The following is a 23850-nucleotide window of genomic DNA, read 5'->3' on the forward strand; positions in this document are numbered from 1 at the left end:
CGGGCTGGGCCACCCCCTTTACGTGTGTACCAGCCTCATACACCCCTACGGTTTAGGATCATGGCTAAATCGGGCAGCGAAGCCCATTCAACTGTAGAAGGTAACTCTATCCTGGGACCATTGGATAAATTCTTTTTTAAAGCAACTGGCGAAATAGATAGAGATCTGGCCCTGGTAGAGCGTCGTATCGCGCGGCGACAATCAATAGAGCAACTTAAAAACACCATCCTAGATCCGGGTCTGACACATACCCCTGAGCCTCTCCCACTAAATTCGACCCTGGAAAACACCGATGATGATCTTATGAACACTGATAACGTCCCATCAGTTTTTCAATCTTATTTTCCCCCAAAAAATGGATCATCTGCCCCATCCCCATTAAAATCAGCTAATAACACAATCACTGCATCCACTGACCTTATTGACCTGGTCACTCCAAATTTGCCAAAGATTGCAGAGTTCGTTGCTCCTGACATAATAGAAATTCCTTCCTCTTTGGGCACACAAAAGATAACTATGTTTCAACCTTTACCCGTTGTATTAAAGTTAGATAAATCCTCACATTCCACAAATCAACCCAAAAAGAAACAGGTCATCATCCGATCTCCACCAAAAAAACGACGAAAAAGAGCCCCAGTGAAAGGGATCCCTAAAACCCAAAAATCGGCTAAGGACCAACTAACCAAAGAACTACTACAAATTGTAGAGGGAACATCCACATTACCGAGGGAAACATTTACTTCCTGTGTCCAACCTACAATTAAAGACTTTGTGGACGCAATGGAACATCTTATCAAGGCACTACTAATACCAATACACGAGAGAGTGAAGAGAATAGCCACTCAACTAGACACCCTCTCATGAACCCTGACCCAAAACCAGGCTGGTAGGAGGGCCCCAGATGCTGATTCGAGCGTAAAAAGTGGAGATAAAACCAATTATGTAGCAAAACCTACAATGCCCACCGTAAAGCCCACCACATTGATAGTTGGGGGAAAAAAGTCCAACAAAGAAAAAGTGACTCAGGTTCAAAATGCTACGAACCAAACAACCGCTTCAAACCAGCAAAAAACCCAACCATCAGACCCAATAAAGAAGACGGCAACCATCCAAAATCTAGTTCCCCCCCCAAAAGCTTCTTCCAACATCCAGCCACACTCGACACAAATAAACTCCCTCATACCTTCGGCAAAAATGGGCAATACACAACCCACACCAGATAAAATTAAGTCTGCCACCCAATATGAAAAACGCTCACGTGAAAGATATGTCGACCTACCCCCTGCTGCATCACAGAACGTTATTGTTTTAACGGGGGTTGCACCATTATCCGCTATAGGAGGACATGAAAACCACCATAGCCTAAAAAATAAGGTGATTTTTTGGCTCAAATAAAATAGACCCTTACCTCCTCACATAAACGGCGATATAATAATGGTAAGAAGAACTAATTGGGTCGGAATTCGTCCTAAAGACATAGAAGGGGATGTAGTAATTGTCACCTTTAAAGATCCAAGGGTCACTACACACATTATAGATTGGTTTTCTGGTTTCAACAGGGGACCAATATCGCCAAAACCACTGGCATACTTTTACCCTGAAGCTTTAATGTCCTCAAAGCCATATCAATCTAAACTCATTATGACAAACTCTCATTTGCTCAATCCAGAAAACACCACCAAAGGTACGGAGTAAGAGATCAGACATTTTTCCCTTTTAATGACTATATGCAACGGCCGATACCACGACAAAACCCTGAGGGATATCCCCAACCTTCACCATTCATAAATCCGTCCTGGAACATGGCTTGTCACAACTATTATGAGCCGCTCTACGGCCTTGATGACGTAGAATGACTCTCTCAAGGCAAAGAACTAAACCATGGTAGCGGGAGCGTTGATAGTACAACTGACCAGCCCTATGCCATTCAGGACGATCCAGTAAATGGGCAAAATAAAAAACCCCCAGCTAACGGCATGAGAAATAGAGAAAAAATTCTTGAAAGGGGCAAAGCTAAAAGAGTACCACGTTTAGCCCTAAAACCCACGGATAATACACCCCCGACCCATAAGGGAGACAGGTATAAAACCTCCAATTTGCATTTTCTCTCATGGAACTTGGCGGGACTTTCCTCAAAAACTACATTACCAGACTGGATAAAGGTGGTTAATCAGTATTCCATCCTGTGTTTTCAGGAAACTTGGGTGATTTCTCCTATTCACCTACAGGGCTTTCAGACATTCCACTCACCGGCTTCCGTGAGCAATCAGGGCAGACATAAAGGGGGACTATGTACATATATTAGTGTAGCAGTTGGTCACAGGATCAGAAAAACATTACTTAGGGACTCATTCCAAGTAATTGTTATGGATATCGCCCCGTCCCTCCTATTGTTAATTGTCAACTTTTACAACAACCAGACCGTAGAACAACTGGAGAAAGCCGTGGACAACCTACAACAAGCCCTGTTAACGATCAAAGAAACCTCGGGAGGAGAGTGTGCAATAGTTTTTCTAGGCGATCTAAATTGTCACATCTGCCCAAACAAAATGAGAGATGATTGTGATATCTTTGAGACACATGAATCGGACACTGTTAATGCTACCTTTAATCATTTTCAACATACAAAATCAGGAGATCTTTTTAATAATTTTGCGACCTCGTTTAACTTACATTTTGCTAACGAGCTTCTTCACACTCCAAGTCCTCACAAATCAACCTTTCATGGCAGAGGTACGAATTCCATCATAGACTTTATACTATTCTCAAAAAATCATGCTCCGTTAATACGAGAATGGAACACCCTCGACCACCCATACAGTGATCATTATCCTTTGTCCATCACCATCGAGCTACCTTCGCTAACCACGAGTCAAAATTGCCTAAAGGTTATTTATGAACAACCAATTATAATGGGAGCCACAAACGGATACTCTGTAAAATGGAATAAAATCAATCCAAATCTTCTCAAAAATCTAGTCACCAAAAGGAGGGAGGAGATTTACATCTGTCTTTCTAATAATGTCAACCCCAACGACATCTGTAAAGCCTTCATCAAAATTCAGGCCACCTTGAAAGAACTATTGACGCAACAGTTCAAATCAGGACCTATCGTATATAAAGGGTGGTTTGATAAAAAATGCTCTATGGCTTTAAAATCTCTAAAGAATTTGCTGCGTGTCACACCTAAACCTCATCCAGAAATACGCCAGGCTAGAACCCAATATCGCCTAGCCATAAAAAATAGAAAAAGGGCACTGAAAGTGGAAGCATGGCAGAATTTGGTGACAACATCGGAAACCGGGGACATGGCAGCTTTCTGGAGACTCATCAATACCCCCTGCCATGGGTAACAATGCCCGAGAGGAACCTGGACATGGCAATAAATGGTGAGACGTGGGCGGCCCACTTTCAGAAGCTATATAGCAAACCCACATGTTCAAATAATCCTAATTCAGATTGTATTTCATCACCAATCTTAATCCCATCTCGGGAAGAGTCCCTCCAAAATTCTCTTTTCGCTCGAGGAGGTAGAACTGGCAATCAAGGAAAGTCCCGCTGGGAAGGCACCTGGACCAGATGCCATCCCAGCAGATGTGTATAAGGCAGAAATTGAATTCTGGGCCCCCCTACTGACTTCTGTTTTAAACTCTATAAATACTTTTGATCTTCTTCCATCATGGGGTGAGGCAATAGTAATACCTATTATCAAAAAAGGAGATAGGCACTTGCCATCGTGCTACAGACCCATATCCCTCCTCGATACCTTAATGAAAATCGTCGGACGCATCATCTTGAAAAGAATAACTACGTGGACGGAGGATAAAAACATACTCTCGAAATTTCAATATGGTTTCCGCTCAGGCAGAGGTACAATAGAACAGACCCTCAACTTACACCTAATCAAGTCCAAATATGTGGATACCAAAAAGCGCAGTCTGTACATAACGTACATAGATTTAACTTCAGCATTCGACTGCGTCCTGCATGACCAATTATGGGACATTTTAAAACAATTGGGGATAGATCCATCAATCCTCCTTTTTATCAAGGCCTTGTATAGAGAAGCCGGAGCCAGAGTCAGATTTGGACTGGAGGGAGAGTGTTCGCCGCGCTTTAATATCAATAGAGGGGTCAGGCAGGGGTGCATTTTGGCTCCCCTGCTTTTCTCCCTTTATATAAATGCGATTGGTAATCATCTCAAAAACATCGAATGTGACTTCCCCAAAGTAGGAGGCCAACCAATCCCAATTCTGCTATATGCAGACGACGCGGCAATCCTCTCCCAGACCAGAGTGGGCCTGCAAAAAGCAGTTTCAGCTTTCACAGTATTTATGAATGATAGGGGCCTGAAAGTGAACATAGGAAAAACTCATACAATGCTATGTAACACCAGTTATAAAAAAAACCCATGCCCCGTTTTCATTGAGGGCCAAAGATTAGAGACAGTGGAGGCATTCACATACTTGGGTATCTGTCTACATAAAAAACTATCATGGAAATCGGCAATAGAGAAGAGGAAACTTGCGTTTGTGAGAGCCATCGGCGGGCTTCGAGATTTTGCAGGAAAAATAGGGGGAAGGCCGGTAAAACAACTATTAACCATATACAAAGCAAAATGTGCCTCTACTGCCACCTATGGGGCTGGACTATGGGGAATAGATAAAAACATCTCACCGATACAAATAGTGGAAAACCAATTTGTAAGGTATCTTCTGGCCACCACAAAAGCAACCTCTGTGTATACGATGCACATTGAACTGGACCTACCGTATATATCAGACATCATAAAATCTGAGCCTCTTCTTCTCTGGCACAAAATCTGGACTACCCCTGAGACTGCTTTCAATAGAGAAGTGATACAAGACATCCTAAATTTGGAGGGGGCCAAACTCTCCAACCAATCTAATTGGCTGGTCTATGTCAAAAACTTATTTTCTGAAATTGGGCGTCCAGAGTGGTTCACAGATCCTTTGTTATTGGAAAACATCCCAAGAAGAATTCTAAGAAGGACCCTAATGGCCCACCTGGAAACAGTCAGATGGAACAAACAAAAACATTATAATACTATCCAGGCGTATCAAAGGGTGACACCACACAAGGGCCTACAATTATACCTATCCACGGATTTCTCGTGTTACTCGAGGATGCTGCTTACCAGATTTAGACTGGGCTCCTTCTTCCGACTTGTAACATTTCCAACATGTAATGATTGGACTCGAATTCTCTGTTCCTGCCCTTGTGATGACATATCACAACAATCTAATATCCACACCATTCTTTTCTGCAAATACTACGGGACATTGAGAAAAGCCCTTTTATTACCCCTATTGAAGAGATGGAATGTTAGGTCCTGTAAAATTGCCTTCGAGCGTTTACAAGAACTTGAAGACAGGGAGGTGATAACTATAATGGAACAGTTTTTAAAATTATTGATCAAATTTAGGAAAACTTTAGAATGATTTGGGAGATAATAATTATTGCTGTTTTTAATTGTTGTTTTTAAAATGCAGTTTTTAAAATAGTTTCCTTATCAGTGATTTTTAATTTCCTACTGAGTAGTGGATGACATTTTAACCAAAAATGTTTCTTTTCTTTCATTACTCTGTTTTAAAATACTGTATAAAAATGTATGCTTATATGATATTTCTCTTGAATATCGAATAAAGCTTATTTTGAACCTTTGAACCTTTGACAATGGAGGTTGTTGTGCACTTGCAAAGTATGTATGTATGTATGTATAAACCATTTTATAGCGCGCTCCGTTACTGGAGAGTATCCTGGCGCGGGTAAAGGAGAGGCAGACAGTGAGACATACAAGAAAAACTTAACTTACACTCTTGAACAGATGTGTTTTCAGATGCTTTTTAAAAACAGCCACTGAGGACATAGAAAGTAGCTGGAGAGGGAGAGCATTCCAGGCCCGGGCCCCGATCACTGAGATCGATTGGCCGCCAAGTCTTGCTCGTTTGAAGCGGGGAAGATACAATTTGTACAGGGTGGAGGATCTGGGGGTACGTGCAGGAACAGAACTGGTTTTGACTGGGTACAGACACTCTCTGCCTTCAAAGAACAAAGGATTTTTGGGTATAAAAAAAGAGGGCCCCAGACCCCAGACTTTAGATCACTTCTGGGACATCAAGAGGAACCTTTGCCAAGGAGAAAAGCCGGAGAAGCTGAGGAGGAATACTGCCCCTGTGCCACTTGCTGTCTGGGGTTGGCCTGCAGTGGCTAATTGTTGCCAAGGAAAGGAGAAAAGGCCTTTGCTGATTGAAGTGTCCTCTGCTTTAGGAAGATCTAAAAGGGCTTGAAACTGAACCTGCCTCCTGTTCTGAAGTCTCAGGGACACATCGACTTCACCACCAGCTCCCCTGAACTTCCTTACTGTCAAGTCAAGTAAAAAACATTTGTATCGCGCACATATCACATCCAAAGAGTCTCATGCCGCTTGCAGACGGCTCTGACGAGAAAAGGGAGAGGCCTAGTTGGCAAAAAGCCAGGTCTTCAACTTCTTACGGAAGCAGCTGTGTTCGGAGATGGCACGGAGATTGATGGGTATTTTATTCCACAGGGCAGGGGCGAGGAAAGAGAAGGTGCGACCACCATTTCTAGAGGTTCTAACCTGCAAAGAGGTGCCTGCTGTTGCTTTGGACCCCTAGAGACTGTTTTCTGCTAGGAGCTGGAAGAATCCACGCATCGTCGCAGATGGTCGCATCGAGCTGTCAAGTTTGTCGCATTGTTGGGAGACGCATTAAGAAACCAACGCATCACCTCCTCATGCAGTAAGAAACTGGCGCATCACCTCATCTCCGGTAAGGAACGGACGCATCACCTCCCCTGTGCAACAGTAAGGAACTGACGCATCACTTCCCCTGGAGCAAAGAACCAACGCATCACCTTCCCTGAGTGCGCCCTATTTTGTTTGTTTGCGAGACGCCTCCCAAGTACTTTGTGTGAAAAGTGTTGTATCTGCAATTTGCTTTGAACTGAACTATTTCTACCATCTGAAAGTCATATTTGTATTACTGTATTGTGGATTTTTGTTGTTTGGTCTAGATAAAGATTACTTATTTTTCTAATCTGGTGTGGTGTTTATTTGTAGTGTTTTCACTGTATTACTCTATGTATTCACAAATGCGTTACACACTGCCTCTGAGATAAGCATGTCTGCTCGTGCCAAGCTACCAAGGGGGTGAGCAGGGTTATTTTAGGAGTGTATCCCCCCTTACCCGGACTGGAAGCAAGGGTCCCTATTTTGACAAAGGTACCTACCTCTGCCACCTAGAGATCCTTATTTCTAACACTCCTGCTAATTTAATCCAACACAAAGAAGAGGGAATGCATGAAATGGTTTGCATACACAAACAAGGCTAAACCCAGTAGGCAACAATAGCCAATAATACTGGATTCATAGAAAAACTATAGTGGATTAGGCATGATTAGTTATCTGGCTTTCAGAAGAAGGACAGGTTGTGATCTTGTAAATGAGTTTTAGGCAATAAGCAGAAATATGTGAACCAGATGTCCATGTTTGTAACACGTGAAAGGTGGCACATTAAGCTATTAGGGTTGAGGAGACATCCAATGTCTGTCTGTCTGTTGAATGAGGGGTCATTAATTGTGTTAAGGTGTGAGGTGGTGTTTATTGTGGGACACCACTCAGTCATTGGTGTGCCCTCACTTTTCTGTTTTGGTTGCATGCAGATGTTGTGTGATAATTTATGCACACACTGGAGACTAGCAATATGGCTAACAAATGAAAGGCAGTCACACAAAGACTGGCTTGCAGTTCACCCCAGCACTGTGATATGTTTGAGTTGGATACTGTGTGTATAGTACATACGTATGGGGTGTGCACTTAAACATATCTATGCATTCTGATATCTAATTTTCGGTGTATACATGGCCGCATACCTTGTGTTAGAGCCATGCATGTTTAGTGTGTTTGCATGCTGGGTGGGTTTCATGCATGTTTAGCTTTAACACTATTGGTAGATGGAAGGGGTTGTGTCAGTGTGGGAGATTATGCAGTGCCATATATAAGCGGTGTTGAAAGGGGGCATGCAGGGGGTGAGTAGCTGCACCAGGTACAGACGTTGGCTGATGTGAAAATGTAGTGCTTAAAGTGGCATTTTACTGGAGGTATAGCATCTGGGTTCATAGTGGTTTTAAGCATTGCAACTTGAGTACATGTATACGAAGCAAATAGGTTATTAGTGAAGTCAGACAGAAATGGAGTTTATATGTTGTCTGCAAAGTGATGTGTGGTTGATGGATTAGCCTTATTTCTATGGTGATTATAATTTACGTCGGGGAGAGGATAGGGCAAGCAGTAGAGGTATAATATGTGGATGGAACAGATCTGAGACAGTGCAATGTATAGATGAGAGACACACTTAGCCCTTGACAATGTGGTTTCAATGGAAGCTTAACAGAAGGGCTTGAAGGCAATGCAACAGGTACCTGCAGTTGGTGGAAAAGTCGTATTTCACAGTATGTGTGTGTTGCTAAAAATGGTCCATTGTAAGTGGGTTCACCTAAGGAATTGTGTTGATTGTGATGCAAGTGATGCAAGTACATGCGTTAGGGCCTTTCAGAAAAGTTCTGCAAAGGATGGGAAAAGGGACAAGCAGGTGAAGACTACCTGTATGAGGTGGAGATGCAATATGGACTAATGAGTACTTCGTTTTGAAAAGTTCAGCCACATATTTGGCACTGTGGTGGTTTCAATACCGGTCACGTGGCCATTACAGGGAACACATGGAGAAAGGGCATCCAGGGAGAACAAATGTTGCAGTGCCCAAGTGTAGCGGACAGGCATATGGGACTTGTGGGGTGGCAGTAAAAGGCACTGTTGATATTTTGAATAATTCGATTGAGCACATTTTGGTGTGGGCTGGGTGATGAAAAGAAGGATCATATACACTGTCACTAATCTATGCAATTCAGATGGTAGGAACATGCATGTGTGTGGACAAACGCATGGGGCAATTGAATGTCCACGTAGATATGCTGTGCAGTGTAATCTTTATTTGTGGCAAGTTGAGTGACTTCATTTCTTGACAAGTATGGCACATAAAAATGGCATTGAAAGGAAAGGTCTAATAATACTCTCACCCATAGACTTTCCCTTTTCATTGGCAATGTGGGTATTTGTTTTCCTTAATTGCATTTAGAACAGGGTGGAATTTGTTGGTTGCCAACACAGACACCTCTTTGCATCACGTACTTTAGAGCTAGGGTTCCAGTTCTGGCTTGGTAAAATTGCTAAATTAGACTGCTGAAAGTGTGCAGTGCTGTACGGAAATGCAGTGTTGCATATTGCTGCCATAGGAAGCCTTTATCATTATACACTGGATCGGTATTCAGTAATGTACTACTACAACGGCATCACAACAATGGCTAACCAAAGTAATTACACACTTTTGTGAAGTCACTTGGAGAAGAGCTTGGTCCCCCTTTCTCCGTCTTGCTTTAGTCCAAGGAAACAGAGTGCAGCTGGGGCGGAACTGTGGGTGGCGGTCTAACCCACCTTCTCTGCATCTTGCGGGTCTCCGCAGACTCAAGAGAGATGGGTGAATGCTGGGTCCAGCCGCCTTTTGTGTCAGTGTGTGACTCTGCAAACTCATGCGGAGAGGAAAAATGAAGACAAGAGGCACCATAGAGCCGCTGTCAACGTAGTGTGGCTCTACACTCAATGCTAGATCAGGGAGAGCAACTTTGTTCTGGGCTGGTAGGAGGCCATGTAATTATTGTTCTGTGTTATTTCCTGTGTGGGCGGAGAAGATTGCAGAAGGTGGTTAGCTGCCTTATGCTCACAGTTAACCTTACAAGGATAGGAAGCATTTCTTTTTAACATCGAACTCTCAAAAAAATCAACCCATTAATGGGCTTCTGGTATATCGCCAAACTGGAACTGGAGCTACATATTTTAAAGATATTAGCTCTATATTAGAATCACGTGCCCTTAAAAATGATTTTACTAGTCTAGGCAATTTTAATTATCTAGTTAATCGTACTGACAAGGATAGTAAAAAATATTTAGATACTGTGTCCTGTTTGGGTCTGCTGCAAATCGTGGAGGGAGAAAATTACAAAAAACAATTTGATGGACAGAATGTAGATCAATGTCGTGGAGGGGCCAACTCATTTAACAGGTCATACTCTGGATGGAGTCTTCACTAATAATCCGAACTTAAATTCATTGAGTCTCTCAACCCGACCTGCTCTGACCATAAAGCTATATTTTTCGTCATCTCTATCTTTTTAAAGAAAATTACTGTGGCATTAGTAACACAAAATGTACCTGTCCATGCCATAAATTACAAGAATCTGATCGAAGATCTTCGTTATTAGAATCAGGACTAACTGTGGCTGTGTATCCCGAGACTGCACCAAAGGACTATGGAAAATGGCTGCAATCTTCAATTAATTCTCTAGTGCCAATTAAGCCCAGACTAGCTGAAAGACGAACACCTTCGGCCCCATGGTTTAATGAAAACCTCTGAGCTTGTAAACCAATTTGCCGAATGCAGGGAAGAGTGTGGCGGAAAGAATACAGCTTAGTTGAAAAACAAAAATCATAAACAATGTTTAGAAAAATACAAACTACGAAGGCTAAATCAGAATATTTCACAAAAAAACATAACTAGCAAAAAAAATCCCCTCAGGAGCTTTTTCGCAGGGTTATAAACCCTACCTCTGCACCAGTTGTCGAATCAATTGAATAAAATCAGACATTGTGAAATTCTTTAGCTCTTTTTTTCAAAAGAATCAGGACATCTACGACTGAGTCACAGCTCACAGCCAAAATAGTGGCCAGTTGTTGAACATTGCGGATTCAACTAAAAAGACGTCTACTGAAATGAAATGAAATGAAAATGAGATTTATAAAGCGCTACAGTTGCCCTGAGGCGTCCAGGCGCTGAAAAACAGATGGGGCCCTCTTGAGGTTACTTTGCTATGCGTTAAACAGCAAGGTTTTTAGCTGTTTACGGAAAGTGGTCAGGTTGGGGTTGTTCCTTAGCTGCAAAGGGAGTGAGTTCCAGAGTTTGGAAACGTTATACGAGAAGGAGCGACCTCCTGCTCTGACTCTGCGAGTTCTGGGGATCTCGGCCAGGAATGCTGTAGAAGAGCGGAGGGATTTATTCGGCCTGTAGGGAGAGATCAGGGGTCGATTAATGTCTGGGCCCGTTTCCCAGAAAGTCTGGTGGGCAATGCAGAGCGATTTGAATCTTACTCTGTCCCTAATAGGTAACCAGTGCAAGGTCCTCAAGCTGGTTCTCACTGAGGTCCTCCGGGGGATGCCCAGCAATGCTCTAGCAGCACAGTTTTGGGTGCGTTGAAGTTTCTGTAGGGTGTAGTCCGGGGCTCCCAGGTATAGGGCGTTATTAAAATCCAAGCGGGATTGGATAAGGCCCTGTATAATTATCTGTTTGGCCTCGAAGCAGAGGAGGGGAAGGACTTTCTTAATCACTCTGAGGAGGCCAAAACAGGTAGCTGAGATCTTAGTGGCCTGTGTGTTAAAGCTCAGAGACTTGTCGAGCCAGACCCCTAAGCTTTTGATGTTGTCTCTGGGGGGTGGAGCCGCTCCCATGCTTGGTGGCCAACTCGCCTCTATGGAGACGGGGGAGGCTGTGCCCAGGATCATCAGCTCAGTTTTGTCGTCATTCAACTTTAGGCAGGAGCTCATCATCCACTTCTTTACATCCTCCAGACAAGCCGCTAGGTCTGGTGGCGCCTGGAGGCCGCTCTTCTCTGCCAGGGAGACCACCAGCTGGGTGTCGTCCGCATAGGAGATGATCTTTACACCATGCGGACGGACAACCTCAGCCAGTGGCCTCATGTAAGCGTTGAAGAGCGTAGGGCTTAAGGAAGAGCCCTGGGGAACTCCACATCCCAAGGGACGAATGGATGAGCGTGATGTGCCATCGAAGACCTGAAAGGTTCTGTTGGACAAAAAAGAATTGAACCATGTCAGGGCATCTCCGGTCACTCCTAAGTTGGCAAGACGGGTTAGCAAGATTTTGTGATGCACCGTATCAAATGCGGCACTTAGATCGAGGAGGATCACTGCCACTGATCCTCCTCGATCCAGGAGCCGTCTTGCCTCCTCGGTCACAGCCAGTAAGGCCGTCTCAGTCCCATGTTTGGTACGGAAACCTGTTTGGGAGGAGTCGAGGAGATGGTTTTCCTCAAAAAACATTGTCAGAGTGGTATTGACATGTTTCTCCAGAATTTTCGATGCCCAGGGGAGTAGCGAGATCGGACGATAATTACTAGAGTTAGTCGGGTCTAGAGAAGGCTTTTTCAACAGGGCCCGCACCATAGCGTGCTTCCATGTTGGGGGGACTGTCCCACTGATTATGGAGGAGTTCATGAGCTCCAAGAGCGTGGGGAGAATAGCAGTGCTGGCAAGGTTCAGCGAACCTGGGGGGGCAGGGTCGCACGGGGAGCCGGATTTTATTTTTTGTGCCAGTATCTGTGCGGTTTCCAGAGTTATCAGGGGGAAAGACTCTAGGCATTTGGTTGAGTTTGAAATCAGGTGCGGGTTCTGGCCAGGGGAATCAGAGGGGGGATTGGGAAAGGAGAGATAGATTTTATTAATTTTTTGGAAGAAGAATTCCGCCAGATCATTGCATTTGGTTGGTGAGTTATTGTTATCTGTGACTGGGGGCGGGGGTTTGATCAGGGAGTTAACTATGCAGTAGATTTCTTTGGATTTAGATTTTGCCGTGGTTATTTTAAGGTTGTAGAAGGCAGCTTGCGAAGATTTGATAGCCAGTTTATAGTTCCTGATCAGTTCCCTGTACGTGGCCTTTTCTTCAGGGTTGTATGAGGTGCGCCACTTCCTCTCTTGTTTTTTGCAGAGACGTTTGTGGTTCCTGAGTTCTTCTGTGTACCAGGGAGCTGTTTTACTATGTCTCTTAGATTTGGGTGCGTGTTCTGGGAGGACCTGGTCCAGAGAGGTGATTATCCATTCTTCATATTTTTTGTTATTAGCGGTTGGGTCTTGGGAAAGGGAAGGTCTCATGGTGCCTAGAGCTTGTACCCAGTTGTCAATGGGGAGTTTGGACCAGTTACGGGTTTTCCTAGTAGTAAATGAGGAGGAGGGTGATTTGTTTGTGGTCCAGTTGAAGGCTATTAGGAAGTGGTCTGACCAGGGGAGTCTGGTGATGTTTCCCACTTCAAGCTGGTCACAGTTGCTGAAAATAGGGTCCAACAGATGTCCTTTTTCATGTGTGGCAGCTGGGACTCGTTGTTCGAGTTGATATGCAGCCAGGCTTGACTTGGTCTCTTGCGCCGACCGGTCTAGTGGGTTGTCAAAGTGAATATTAAAATCTCCAAGTAGGGAGAAGTTGGACGGGGAGACAACCGACTGAGAGGTCACAGAGAGCAAGGAAGTATTAAATTGTCCTATAGGACCGGGAGGGCGATAGATGAGAATGCCGGTAAAGCAGGCATTGGGAGAGAATTCGATGGAAAAGGAAAGGTTCTCGCAGTCCTCAATATCTTCCGATAAGTGACGACAGAGGAAGCTTTCTTTATGTATGATTGCAAGGCCGCCACCTCTGCCCTTAGGTCGGTCTGCGCGTGCTATCTGGTACCCTGGGATGATAGCTTGTGCTAGGTCTGGCTGAGAGTCTTGGTTCAGCCAGGTCTCAGTCAGAAACATGGCATCTGGGGAGTATTCCTCTAGTAATAGGGAGATCTCTAGAGAGTGTTTTACGAGGGACCTACAGTTTAGAAGAAACATGGAGCAGGTCATTAGCTCGCCTGATAGTTTAGTGGTTGGGATGCATAGGTGTAAATTGCAGTACTTACAGCGACGAGGAATCTCCAGGGGGTGTAACGGGATAGCGCATTTAGGAGAGACAGGTGGCCGTAGCTGGCATAAGAGGTCTCGGCTATATACCAGTCTGTCGGCTCTGGGGGAGGCAGAAGGCGTGGCCCCTGGGCCCGGCCGGGCGCGGACGAGCGCAGACGAGCTTGCCTTAAGCGCGCCTTCGGCGCGCAATCGGCGCGCCCGCTGCGCTCGTCCGCTGCGCGTCCTATGGTTGCACATATCTATAGAGGAGAAGAGGAGTCGAAGGGGGCGTGGCCTGTAGGATGGGTGTGTCTCCCTCCGCGACAGCTTCCAATCAGCTGTGCGAGGTGCTGGGTGAAACGCGAGTGAAGTGTTTGTTAAAAACCGGAGCTCAACACATACAGGTGAACACAAGTATACAAATATACAATTTTAAAAATGGAGCGTCTCCCGGCTATTTCGCCTCAGGAGAGTCAGGTCTGTCTAAGCGCCGCTTTCGTTCAGCGCGCGCTTTTGTAAAGGTCGAAGGGACGTGGCCTGTAGGATGGGCGTGTCTCCCTCCGCAACAGCTTCCAATCAGCTGTGCGAGGTGCTGGGTGAAACGCGAGAGAAGTGTTTGTTAAAAACCGGAGCTCAACACATACAGGTGAACACAAGTATACAAATATACAATTTTAAAAATGGAGCGTCTCCCGGCTATTTCGCCTCAGGAGAGTCAGGTCTGTCTACTGCTTATAAAGAATGTGTTTGTCTGACAGTGGAACAAGTAAGTCAGCTGTTTCTCATTACAAATTCAGGATCTCCAGTAGGTCCACCATCATTTCAGGACAGCTAATGAAAATTGTTAACAAAATGTTCTCTACAGGTGAATTTCCGATGTATTAAAAAAAGGCCTCAGTTTTACCACTCATAGAAAAGTCTAAGTTTGATCACCAAGATGCCATTAACCACTGCCCTACATCAAGGCTTCCCCTTCCAGCCACATTTGCGAAAGGACTATCAATATACATCTGACAGCATTTATTGAATCAAACAATCTTTTGGATGTGACTCAGTTTAGTTTCCGCAGTGGTCACGGAACAGAGACAGCTCTTATCCTGGTTCCTGAGGTAATCAGGTCCATACTCGATAAGGGCGGCGGAGCGGCCCTCATCCTGTTGGACCTATCCGCAGCCTTCGATACGGTCGATCATTCTTGTTTGACCGACCGGTTGAGGAAGCTGGTGATTAAGGACACAGCCTTGATCTTGCGTCATTCCTTCCTGGCTAACATGATACAAACAGTGACACTTGGCGATTTCACATCTGAGCCATATACTCTGCCCTGTAGTGTACTACAGGGCTCATCGCTAAGCCCTACTTTATTCAATTTATACATCACCCACTAAGATGCCCTAATTAAATTCCTTGGGTTACCGCTAGTGTCCTACACTGACAGTACACAAATAGTGGTATCACTCTCTAAATCTGATCATAGCATAGATGAGAACTATCGAAACTGTATGTCTGCAGTTTGGGATTGGATGGGCAGTAACTACTGTCAATTAAACTTATCCAAGACAGAAGTGATGTTGTTTGGGCACTTCCTTACGGTCCTCATCTTGGTGGCCAGAAGAATTAGGGACTTTGCCAGTCTCTACAAAAAAAGTCAAACACTTGGGTGTCACTCTTGATGACAGACACGTGTATATGAACCAGGGGAATGCAGTTATTTTCATCATTCTTCTTTGTTTTGAAAACCATAAAAAAGATTTTCCATCGGATTCCTTTTGAGCTACTATAGATAGTATTCATTGCACTGAGCCTTTCTCGTATCGACTATTGCAATGGCCTGTACTTAAACTTACAAGAGGGGCTGCTATAACTACAAGCTCTGTAAAAGTCAGCTACTAAAATGTTGTTAAACCTCCCTAACTGTCATTCAGCAACTCAGGCTCCTAATGAACTCCAGGGGCTCCCTGTGAAAAAACAATCTATTTCTAAAGCGTTATGCATAGCATTTAAGTCCCTGAAGGGTATAGGTCCAGACTATCAAAAGAGGAACTTTAGATGGTACATTCCAGGCAGAGCTTTTCGTTCCAGTGACGTCAGAAATCTGATGCCCCTCTCTCACAAGTTTGTTTCATGGGGAGGTGGTAGTTTCATTAGAGGCAGTGCCTTACACTGGAACACTCTGCCTCATAGTGTGAAAGCTGCTTCACCGATTTACTTTTAAAAAAAAAAAAAATCTTTTTATTAGAACAGAACAGCTCCGTCAAGACTCGCATCAAAGCAGCAGTGGAAGTGCAATGGCAGTCACATATTACGCAAATATAAACAATAAGAACCCCTCAGCAATGTGTACATTAGTGGTCAATCCCCAGAACCGGTCCCACCTGAAATAATCAATTGAGCCAAAAACATCCATACCACCCGACCAAACTCCCCTCCCGACCTAAGACCCACCCCGCCTCCCATCACACATCAACTCTCCCCCTGTGCAGTAGAGGCTTCTGATCGTCATAGGACAGTGACCATGAAACCAAGGGGAGCTCTCGTGGACATACAAGACATGCTATGTAATGGGAAGAGCCCGCTGAAAACGCCCTCAACCCGGGGAGTTCATCCATTCTCCCCTATACCTCCGCCATGCCTGCCAGATCTTTTCCCACTTCTTGGGGCAGCCCCGACTACTGTAAATGACCTTCTCTGCCCTCTGGCACCAATCAATATCACGTAGCCACTCCTCCACAGTCTGTGTTAGATCACTCCCCCAAAGGCGAGCAATATTCCTTTTGGCCACCATGCTTGCCAATGCCAACCATGTTTTGTCACCTTTAGGCCACGTTACATCACCAGTCACTCGCAGAACATGCCAACGAGCCTCCAGCGGCACTTCCGCCCCTACCACCTCCACCATAATGTCCGCCAAACTAACCCAGTATGCTCTGATTTTAGGGCAGTCCCACAGGATGTGGAAGAAGGTGACACCGCTTTACTTTTAGGAAAACCCTAAAGACGTGGCTATATAGCAAGTAATCAGGGCTTTACTCTGTTGTCATAGGTTAGCGCCAAGATGCCTCTGGGCATAAGAGCACTCTACAAATCAAATCTACAGGAATTAATATCTGAAATCCATGTTTTCGGACCCTTCCCCTGTTTCTACCCCCTGCATGATGGATTGCCACAAAACGTTCCAGTTAGAAGCTTAGGTGGATGACATTTCTTCACCAAAGTTATTACCCAAACAATAATGCTCTTACTATGAAATTTCTGACCTAACTATAACTCCACAGTGGCGGTAGCCACTGTGTAAAATATCTAAATATTCTATTTCACACTGGTGCACAATCTGCATGATTGCCCATTGTGGGTCGCCCCACCAGCTTTTTTTGTTTGTTGTAAAACTTTTTATTAAATAATATAAGCAAAACGGTACATTTATGGATGCATGACGTGGATACAGATGGAAAATAACATATATCAAAGTCTTCAGAATTACAGCTTTGCGGAACCTCTTTTGTGCATCGAAATTCGGAGCCCACCCAATTCATGGCACAATAGTTCAGACTCCAAACAGAAAGGGCATTCACTCAGCCCCACCAGCTTTTATCGGTGTCACTTGCGTGCCCCCTATAACAATCACTTCTGTAGACATCATTGAACGGCTCAAATTCATACTTAGGCCTTGGGGAGCTCACAAAGTTGAGAGGGTTAGATACACCAAATTTGCACCAAGGCAGTACCTCCATATTTCGCAGGAAAGGGGTAGGGAAATAAAGGGTGTTCGGCTCAATCCCAAAAAATGTTGGCTAGTGGTTTGTATTCATCATGCCACTCATATCGATAAGAAACTCTCATAATTAATTTTAAAGTGTTGTTTCGGGCAGAGTGGAGTAAAAATAGTGAACTTTACAAAAGGACAATAGCTCCATGTTTGTGTCACTCACTGTAGATCATGTATTGTACATGCCTGTTTGAAACGAACACTCGCACAGTTATAACAGATTATGAGCAAGTAGAGTCCACCTTTACACACTCATTAGGGGACCACAATATTTTGTTAAACTGTTAAATATGGCATTTGTACAGCCGTGAAAGTGAAAGCTTACCCTCTGCTTAGAAATCACGCTGCTTTTGCCACCTTTACTCGCTTTCATGATCTCATCTTCGTACACAAGAACATAATCGATCCTTCGCTCTCCATCATTAAAGAACAAAGAATCTGGCTTCAGATCAAACTCTACCTGTAATGAAATATTACATCGTTCTGTTATTTTTAGTAGGAGGGACTTGCTTTAGGAGACACATACTATGTTGACAAGCATTCCATCCACACTACACTGATATATCAGCTCAGAAACATGTCACATATTACTTTTTCTTCACCTGCTAGGTTACAGTGCGTATTTTAAATCCAAACGGACCCTTCTTCATTGCAGGGACCTATCCTTCACCAGCTTATGACTCTAAATCACTCAATGAATTGCTAGATCTAGCCTTGCACCACAGACACGAGTATGTAAAACCACAGAAATTGGAAAAAGCAACCACTAGAGAGACATATCTTATAATAGCCCCTCAGCAGATTTCATTAAAAAACTGAATACTTTAGGGTTCAGTCCAGATGCTAGAAGCCCGGCACATACAGAGGATCCCACACAACATACACTTCAACCATACCATTGTAACATCTGAAATAATGTCTCATCTCAAATTTAGGCAGATCATTCCCTCATGGCACTCCACCTTTGTTTTGCTACTCTGTCCTCACATTAGGATAAAGGTAAAACATCTCTGAATGAGATGCCTCAAAAAGACAGGGAAAAACAACAATTGAAGTTCAATTCAAAGCAAAGGGGCACATAGCAAGAACCAGCAACAACCTTGAAAGCATCATCTATACACTGCACCAACATGACCCAAGCTGAACAACATTTCTCTGGCAATATACTTCATCCCAGATGAGCAGAAATCTATAGTCATTTTTACTTGAGAAACATTATTAAGTATATTCTCTATTCTATAATACTTGTTAACTACTACAACTTCCTATACCCCAGGTAAAAACTGGAAAAACAGATCACAAAAAGATTATTTACAATAAAAAATGATTCACTACCTCAAACAGGGGGGGGGGGGGGGCTGAAATTAACGGAATTACCTCTGGCAAACATCATAGAGGGTCTGCTCATCCCTCTGGAAGAAAGCTGGCAAACACTTTTGATCCCTATGCAGGATACAGCTTTGAAGAAGAAGATATTTTGCTGAACAGAGTAAAAGAATAAGCAGGTCCATTCAACAGGACTTTAGATTGAATCCACGTATTCCTTTGTGACCACAGCTAACCGCTCTGGATCTGTTTTACTGCTTCTTCCATGAAAAAGGTGTCATACGGTGAGCCTTAGATGGCCTCCGTTTCTGCCCTTTTCCTTAAGAGCTCCTTGATACCTCTTGAAGAGATAACAGAAAAATAGCAAGTGCATTTCCAGAAAAACAGACATCATAGCTATTGACGGAATGGACATGGGAGCCAGGCTAACATTAACAGGTGGTACTACTGTGTCCATCCCTGGACAACAGAGGGCTCCTGTGTCTGAATGAAGCCAAATGATTTTACTTGGCCCTACAATTGGAGGCCTTCAACCACCACATCACAGAAAGGTGAAAACCATATTTGACACAAATATCATATGTTCTCATGAAATCAATGTTTTGGTGCTTCAAAATGCAAGTACATTTGCTGAGAAAAATTCATTCTTACACTCCTGAAATTTGCTTACAGTGTAGATCTGCTGAGATAGTTAGTTATGCTGCGAATCATCTACTCCAATGTGGGCTACACTAACATTACAAAATATTTGACTGACAAGCAGCAAAAACGTGAATTATTAAACAGTATACATTATATGAAAGTTACCACTGATTCTAACAGATCTGTTCAGACAACGGATTAACCGAGGAGGTACCGTGGATACAGTGACCAGAGAATGTTGGATAGGTGATTTCCCTCGCATCCCACTGAACTCTAACTGTCCTATAACCGCAAGTTACCTATTTTCTCTCTTCCATGTCTATTTATAGCTCACCTATATACGGAGGCATTTGAACACCACTATACTCATACATAAAACTGAGGTACAAAAACACACAGCTGTAAAAAGCTTACTTATTAATATTCAGCTGACATCAGGTTATCCATGTCGACCTCAAAGTAAAAAATAAAATCCCAAATGAAGATTTTATAAAAGCAAAATAAGTTTAACACGCATTTGTTGATTAACCGAAGAAAACAAAACATAAATACTAAAGGAAAGTGATCTACCCCATTTGTAAGTAACTGAAACAATTGCTTTGTCAGACACTCCAGTAGTCTAGCCATCATAAAGAAAGATCAACAACAGATGAAGCTGTAAAACTAGATGCGTTCATGGGTAGTAAGTATCATTCAAGTTCAATGGGTGCAAATTATAACATAGGCATAGCTGTACTCCATGTAGATACCACTCTGCCCAATTGTAATCAGCTCGGTGACCTGGGACCAGAGTTTAGCAACCAGAAAATCCAACCAGTAAATTCATATGATGCTTGGGCAAAAGTGCAGCACGACCTTGACCCACGTCCCCTGCCAAGCCCCCTTTCATGGTACAGCCAACATAAAAATCCAACCTCTGCCAAACACATCCTCTGCTTTCACTTAAACCTTTTCCTACCTCTTTGCCTCCCAATCCCCACAAGCCCCCTCCCCCATTCACCACCTGTGTAAAACACAGTGTCCCTGCACATTCATTACCCCACCTCATAATCGGGCCAATATCTTTTCAGAAATATTAACAGTACATGTAACTACTATAACAGGACCTCTACCTATTCAGTCTGACTGATGGTTCCACAAATTACACATATGTCAAGTCACTTATAAGAGGAGAAGCCTAGTAGTACTACTGGTGTTTGGGCAATGCCATGCCTCCATTATAGACTGACCTCTAAAGGGCTGCTACCCCACTGAAGGGATTGGAATTCCTTTTTCGAGCTGTCGGGAAAAAGTATCTGCCACACAACATAACACGGAGTGCTTTGTAGTTTTAAAGGAAAATGGGCGAAGATATAATATGGAAGATGGCTGCTGTTCCCAGTAACAAGAGTGGAAGTTCCAGGGCAGTGTTCCACATTCTCTCTGAAGCCAGCCAAGACTAATTTTAACTTATCCTCCCAAAACTCCACCTGTTCCAATAGTAACCTCAATCAATCGGCATCTAAATCCATATGTTTGCAATCAAATATGGAAAGCTTGTACGAGATGTATGTCCCAGAAGTGGGTCTGAAGGAGCGTTGACTTAGCCCATTTAATTCTAGAGGTGGAGCATTTCCCAGAACCTTTAAAAAAGAATTAGAAACTTTGGTATTGTCTAGAGAGATTATCTGCTACATTGAGGATGGCACTGCCCACATACAATATTTTGTCATCAACTACAATTCACTATTTAAATCCCTTTTCTAAGGGGTCCACCCGAATCCAGCATGCTTCTGGCTGAACGTGCAGCCCAAACAGGAGCAGGATGGAGCGACAGAAATACAAGCAAAACAGCTAGTGGAGAGTGCACCTTGCAACTTCTATTGCTGGAGAGCAGTGAACCCTTGTAATGAACACTTCCACTTACCGGTGGTGAGAGGTTTGCAACGTTTTTGGATGATGTTACAGAAAAGGCAGACAATTAGTGCCAGAAGTCCCTTCTGGTTAAGATACACATTCCCTTCAGATAGGGCAGGGTTAATGTACTCATATGACTCTTCAAAGTGCTTAAGGATGATATACTGATCAATCCTATACCACACCGATCTCTCTCTATTTCTCTCTGTATCTTTTGGGTTGCAAATCTAAATGTAAACGGCAGGGGCTTCACTCTGAATGTGTCCCTTAAGCAATGTCTCTTGGTTTCCCTACATATTAGAATATCACTAGGAGCACATAATTCCAAGGTTATCAAACCTGCCCAGTTCTAGCTGCATTCCCTAAGGAAACCGAAACCATACATCCTGCGTGAAGATTTCAGTAGCACCATTCAAACAAGGGTATTCTCACACCAAGATTAAGACTAGGCCTAATTTAAAATCAACCAAAAATGTCCTAGCCCTCTCAGAGCCATCCTACATGAAACTGAAAGGCTTGCTAGAGGTGTAAAGAAATTGAACCACACAAATCTCGTTCTTAAAAGAGCTCCACTGACTCCACATGGATGCCAAAATCCAATTTATCATACTGAACCTCTAAAGCTCCCAACTAAGGCCAACCCATCTATTTAAAATACAAATTGATGTTCATCACAGGAGAAAGGAAACACCAGAAACAAATTTTGAGTTATATTGGAGATATAAAAAGTAAGGCAAACTAAAAGACTGAATCACATCTTCTCTTGTCTGGCTCCGAGACTCTGGAACCCCACTCCCTTTCTCGGTCCCCTATATTAACTACTCTTCTATGTTAGTGTTACCCTGCTACAGCACAGTTAGGATGATCACCTTTCGTTTTTGTTGCATTTTTTCTTAATTGTAAAATGATTTGCAGTGCATGTGATCGTGTCTGAGCTATATAAATGGGCTTAATAAATAAGTATCTAAATCAATTGAGCCAGTTGCATTTTCAGGAATAGACAGCTCAGGGCTCCTCCATGCTCTCTACTCTGTCCAGCCAGTTGTGTAATCTCAATAACGTTCAGCCTGGTGAAGCACAAGGGCATCAAGCTTGATTGGCCAGAGTTAACCCAAGTGGTTAGCCCTATTATGAACTTATTCGTACCCACCTTTGCCAGCATTTTAACTTTTATGTGTAGTAGAGAGATGGAGCGGTACAAGGCACAGTCATGGATCAATTTGCCTTCTTTTAGTATGATGGTTATAGTATGATGCCTAGGGTCATCTGGCAGCTTTCCAAACCTTTTCACTTCCTCAAACATGTGCAGTATGTGTGGGCTCACTTGGGATGAAAGCCGCTTAAATGGCTCAGCCAGGAGTCCAGTGTGCCCTGGCATTGTAGCAGTCTGTAGTTGATCAATTGCATCTGTGACTTTTTCAGTTGTATCCTTCTACAACCTAGTTCTAGTCTTGGATGTCAGTTTCAGAGTCTATGTCTAAAAACAAACCGCCTTATTTCAGCTTTGCTGTCACCTGCACTGCACCACAAACCCTCTGCAGTACTCTGCAAAGAGTGCCAAAATGCCCTTATCTGTGGAGACCTTGTCACCAGGCCTTGACACAAAAGCATCTACCCAGTCGGTACCATCTTACTCAGCCAAAACATAGGCTCTAATTTAGAATTTGCAGATAGTATGTAGCATAGTATCCTGTTTACCATACCGATGGTTCTTTTGCTCTCTTTAGAGTTGAGCAGATCGTCATGCTTTCAATAGGTTTCTCTGCCTACGTTAATGCTACTCTGATGACCTAATAGAGTTGGGACTCTTGATGTTAGTATATTAGACCATCCGCACTATTTATAGCAGTTGGTGTGACATATTCCTTTTCTGTTTGGGGCCACCAAGAAAAGCCTGGCATTCATGAACAGAAAAATGAAAATGATACCCACACCCTGGAAGAAACCTCCAAGAGTGTCAGGATCATTTGTATTTTGCTTTTCACTACCAAACTCCCACTTTGTTTTTTTTCATTTGCAAAGATAAAAAACTTTGCTGAGTGGTTGAATGAACATGGCTGCCTCTCAGCAAAATTAAATTGCCTTCAGAGAGGGCTGGTGAATGGCAGGCCACTCACTAAACTATAAATAAGGCCCTAAATTCTTACTTCATAAAGTTCCTGTGATCTCCAATTAAACCCCACAAGTGCTCATGACACATACCTCTCTTTCCCTAGGAATGCACAGTCTAACCCCAAAAAGTACATTTCCTGATGAAAAACCAGGCTGAATCCATACCTCTGGAGGATCCAAGATACCATCCCCTCTCCTCAACCTATCCTCCAACCGATCAAAAACATTCCAGGAGAGGACTTTATTTGGAGCATTTTTTCTGCTTCTTTATGTTAGTCCCCACTGAGCAGAGAAAACAAAA

The 23850-nt window shown here is 43.5% G+C and overlaps 1 protein-coding gene across 2 annotated transcripts in view; it reads right to left on the reverse strand.

Annotated features, from left to right (window-relative positions):
• Positions 1–23850, reverse strand: part of ANO6 (anoctamin 6) — a 503549-nt gene that overhangs the window by 235919 nt on the left and 243780 nt on the right. For both annotated transcript variants that reach the window (XM_086919093.1, XM_086919092.1), the window contains exon 3: positions 17899–18029. In XM_086919093.1, the coding sequence (XP_086775219.1) occupies positions 17899–18029 (131 nt within the window). The remainder of the gene's footprint in view (positions 1–17898; positions 18030–23850) is intronic.

This window comes from Lissotriton vulgaris, chromosome 1_1 (assembly GCF_964263255.1).
Source record: "Lissotriton vulgaris chromosome 1_1, aLisVul1.2, whole genome shotgun sequence".
Classification (NCBI taxonomy): domain Eukaryota; kingdom Metazoa; phylum Chordata; class Amphibia; order Caudata; family Salamandridae; genus Lissotriton; species Lissotriton vulgaris.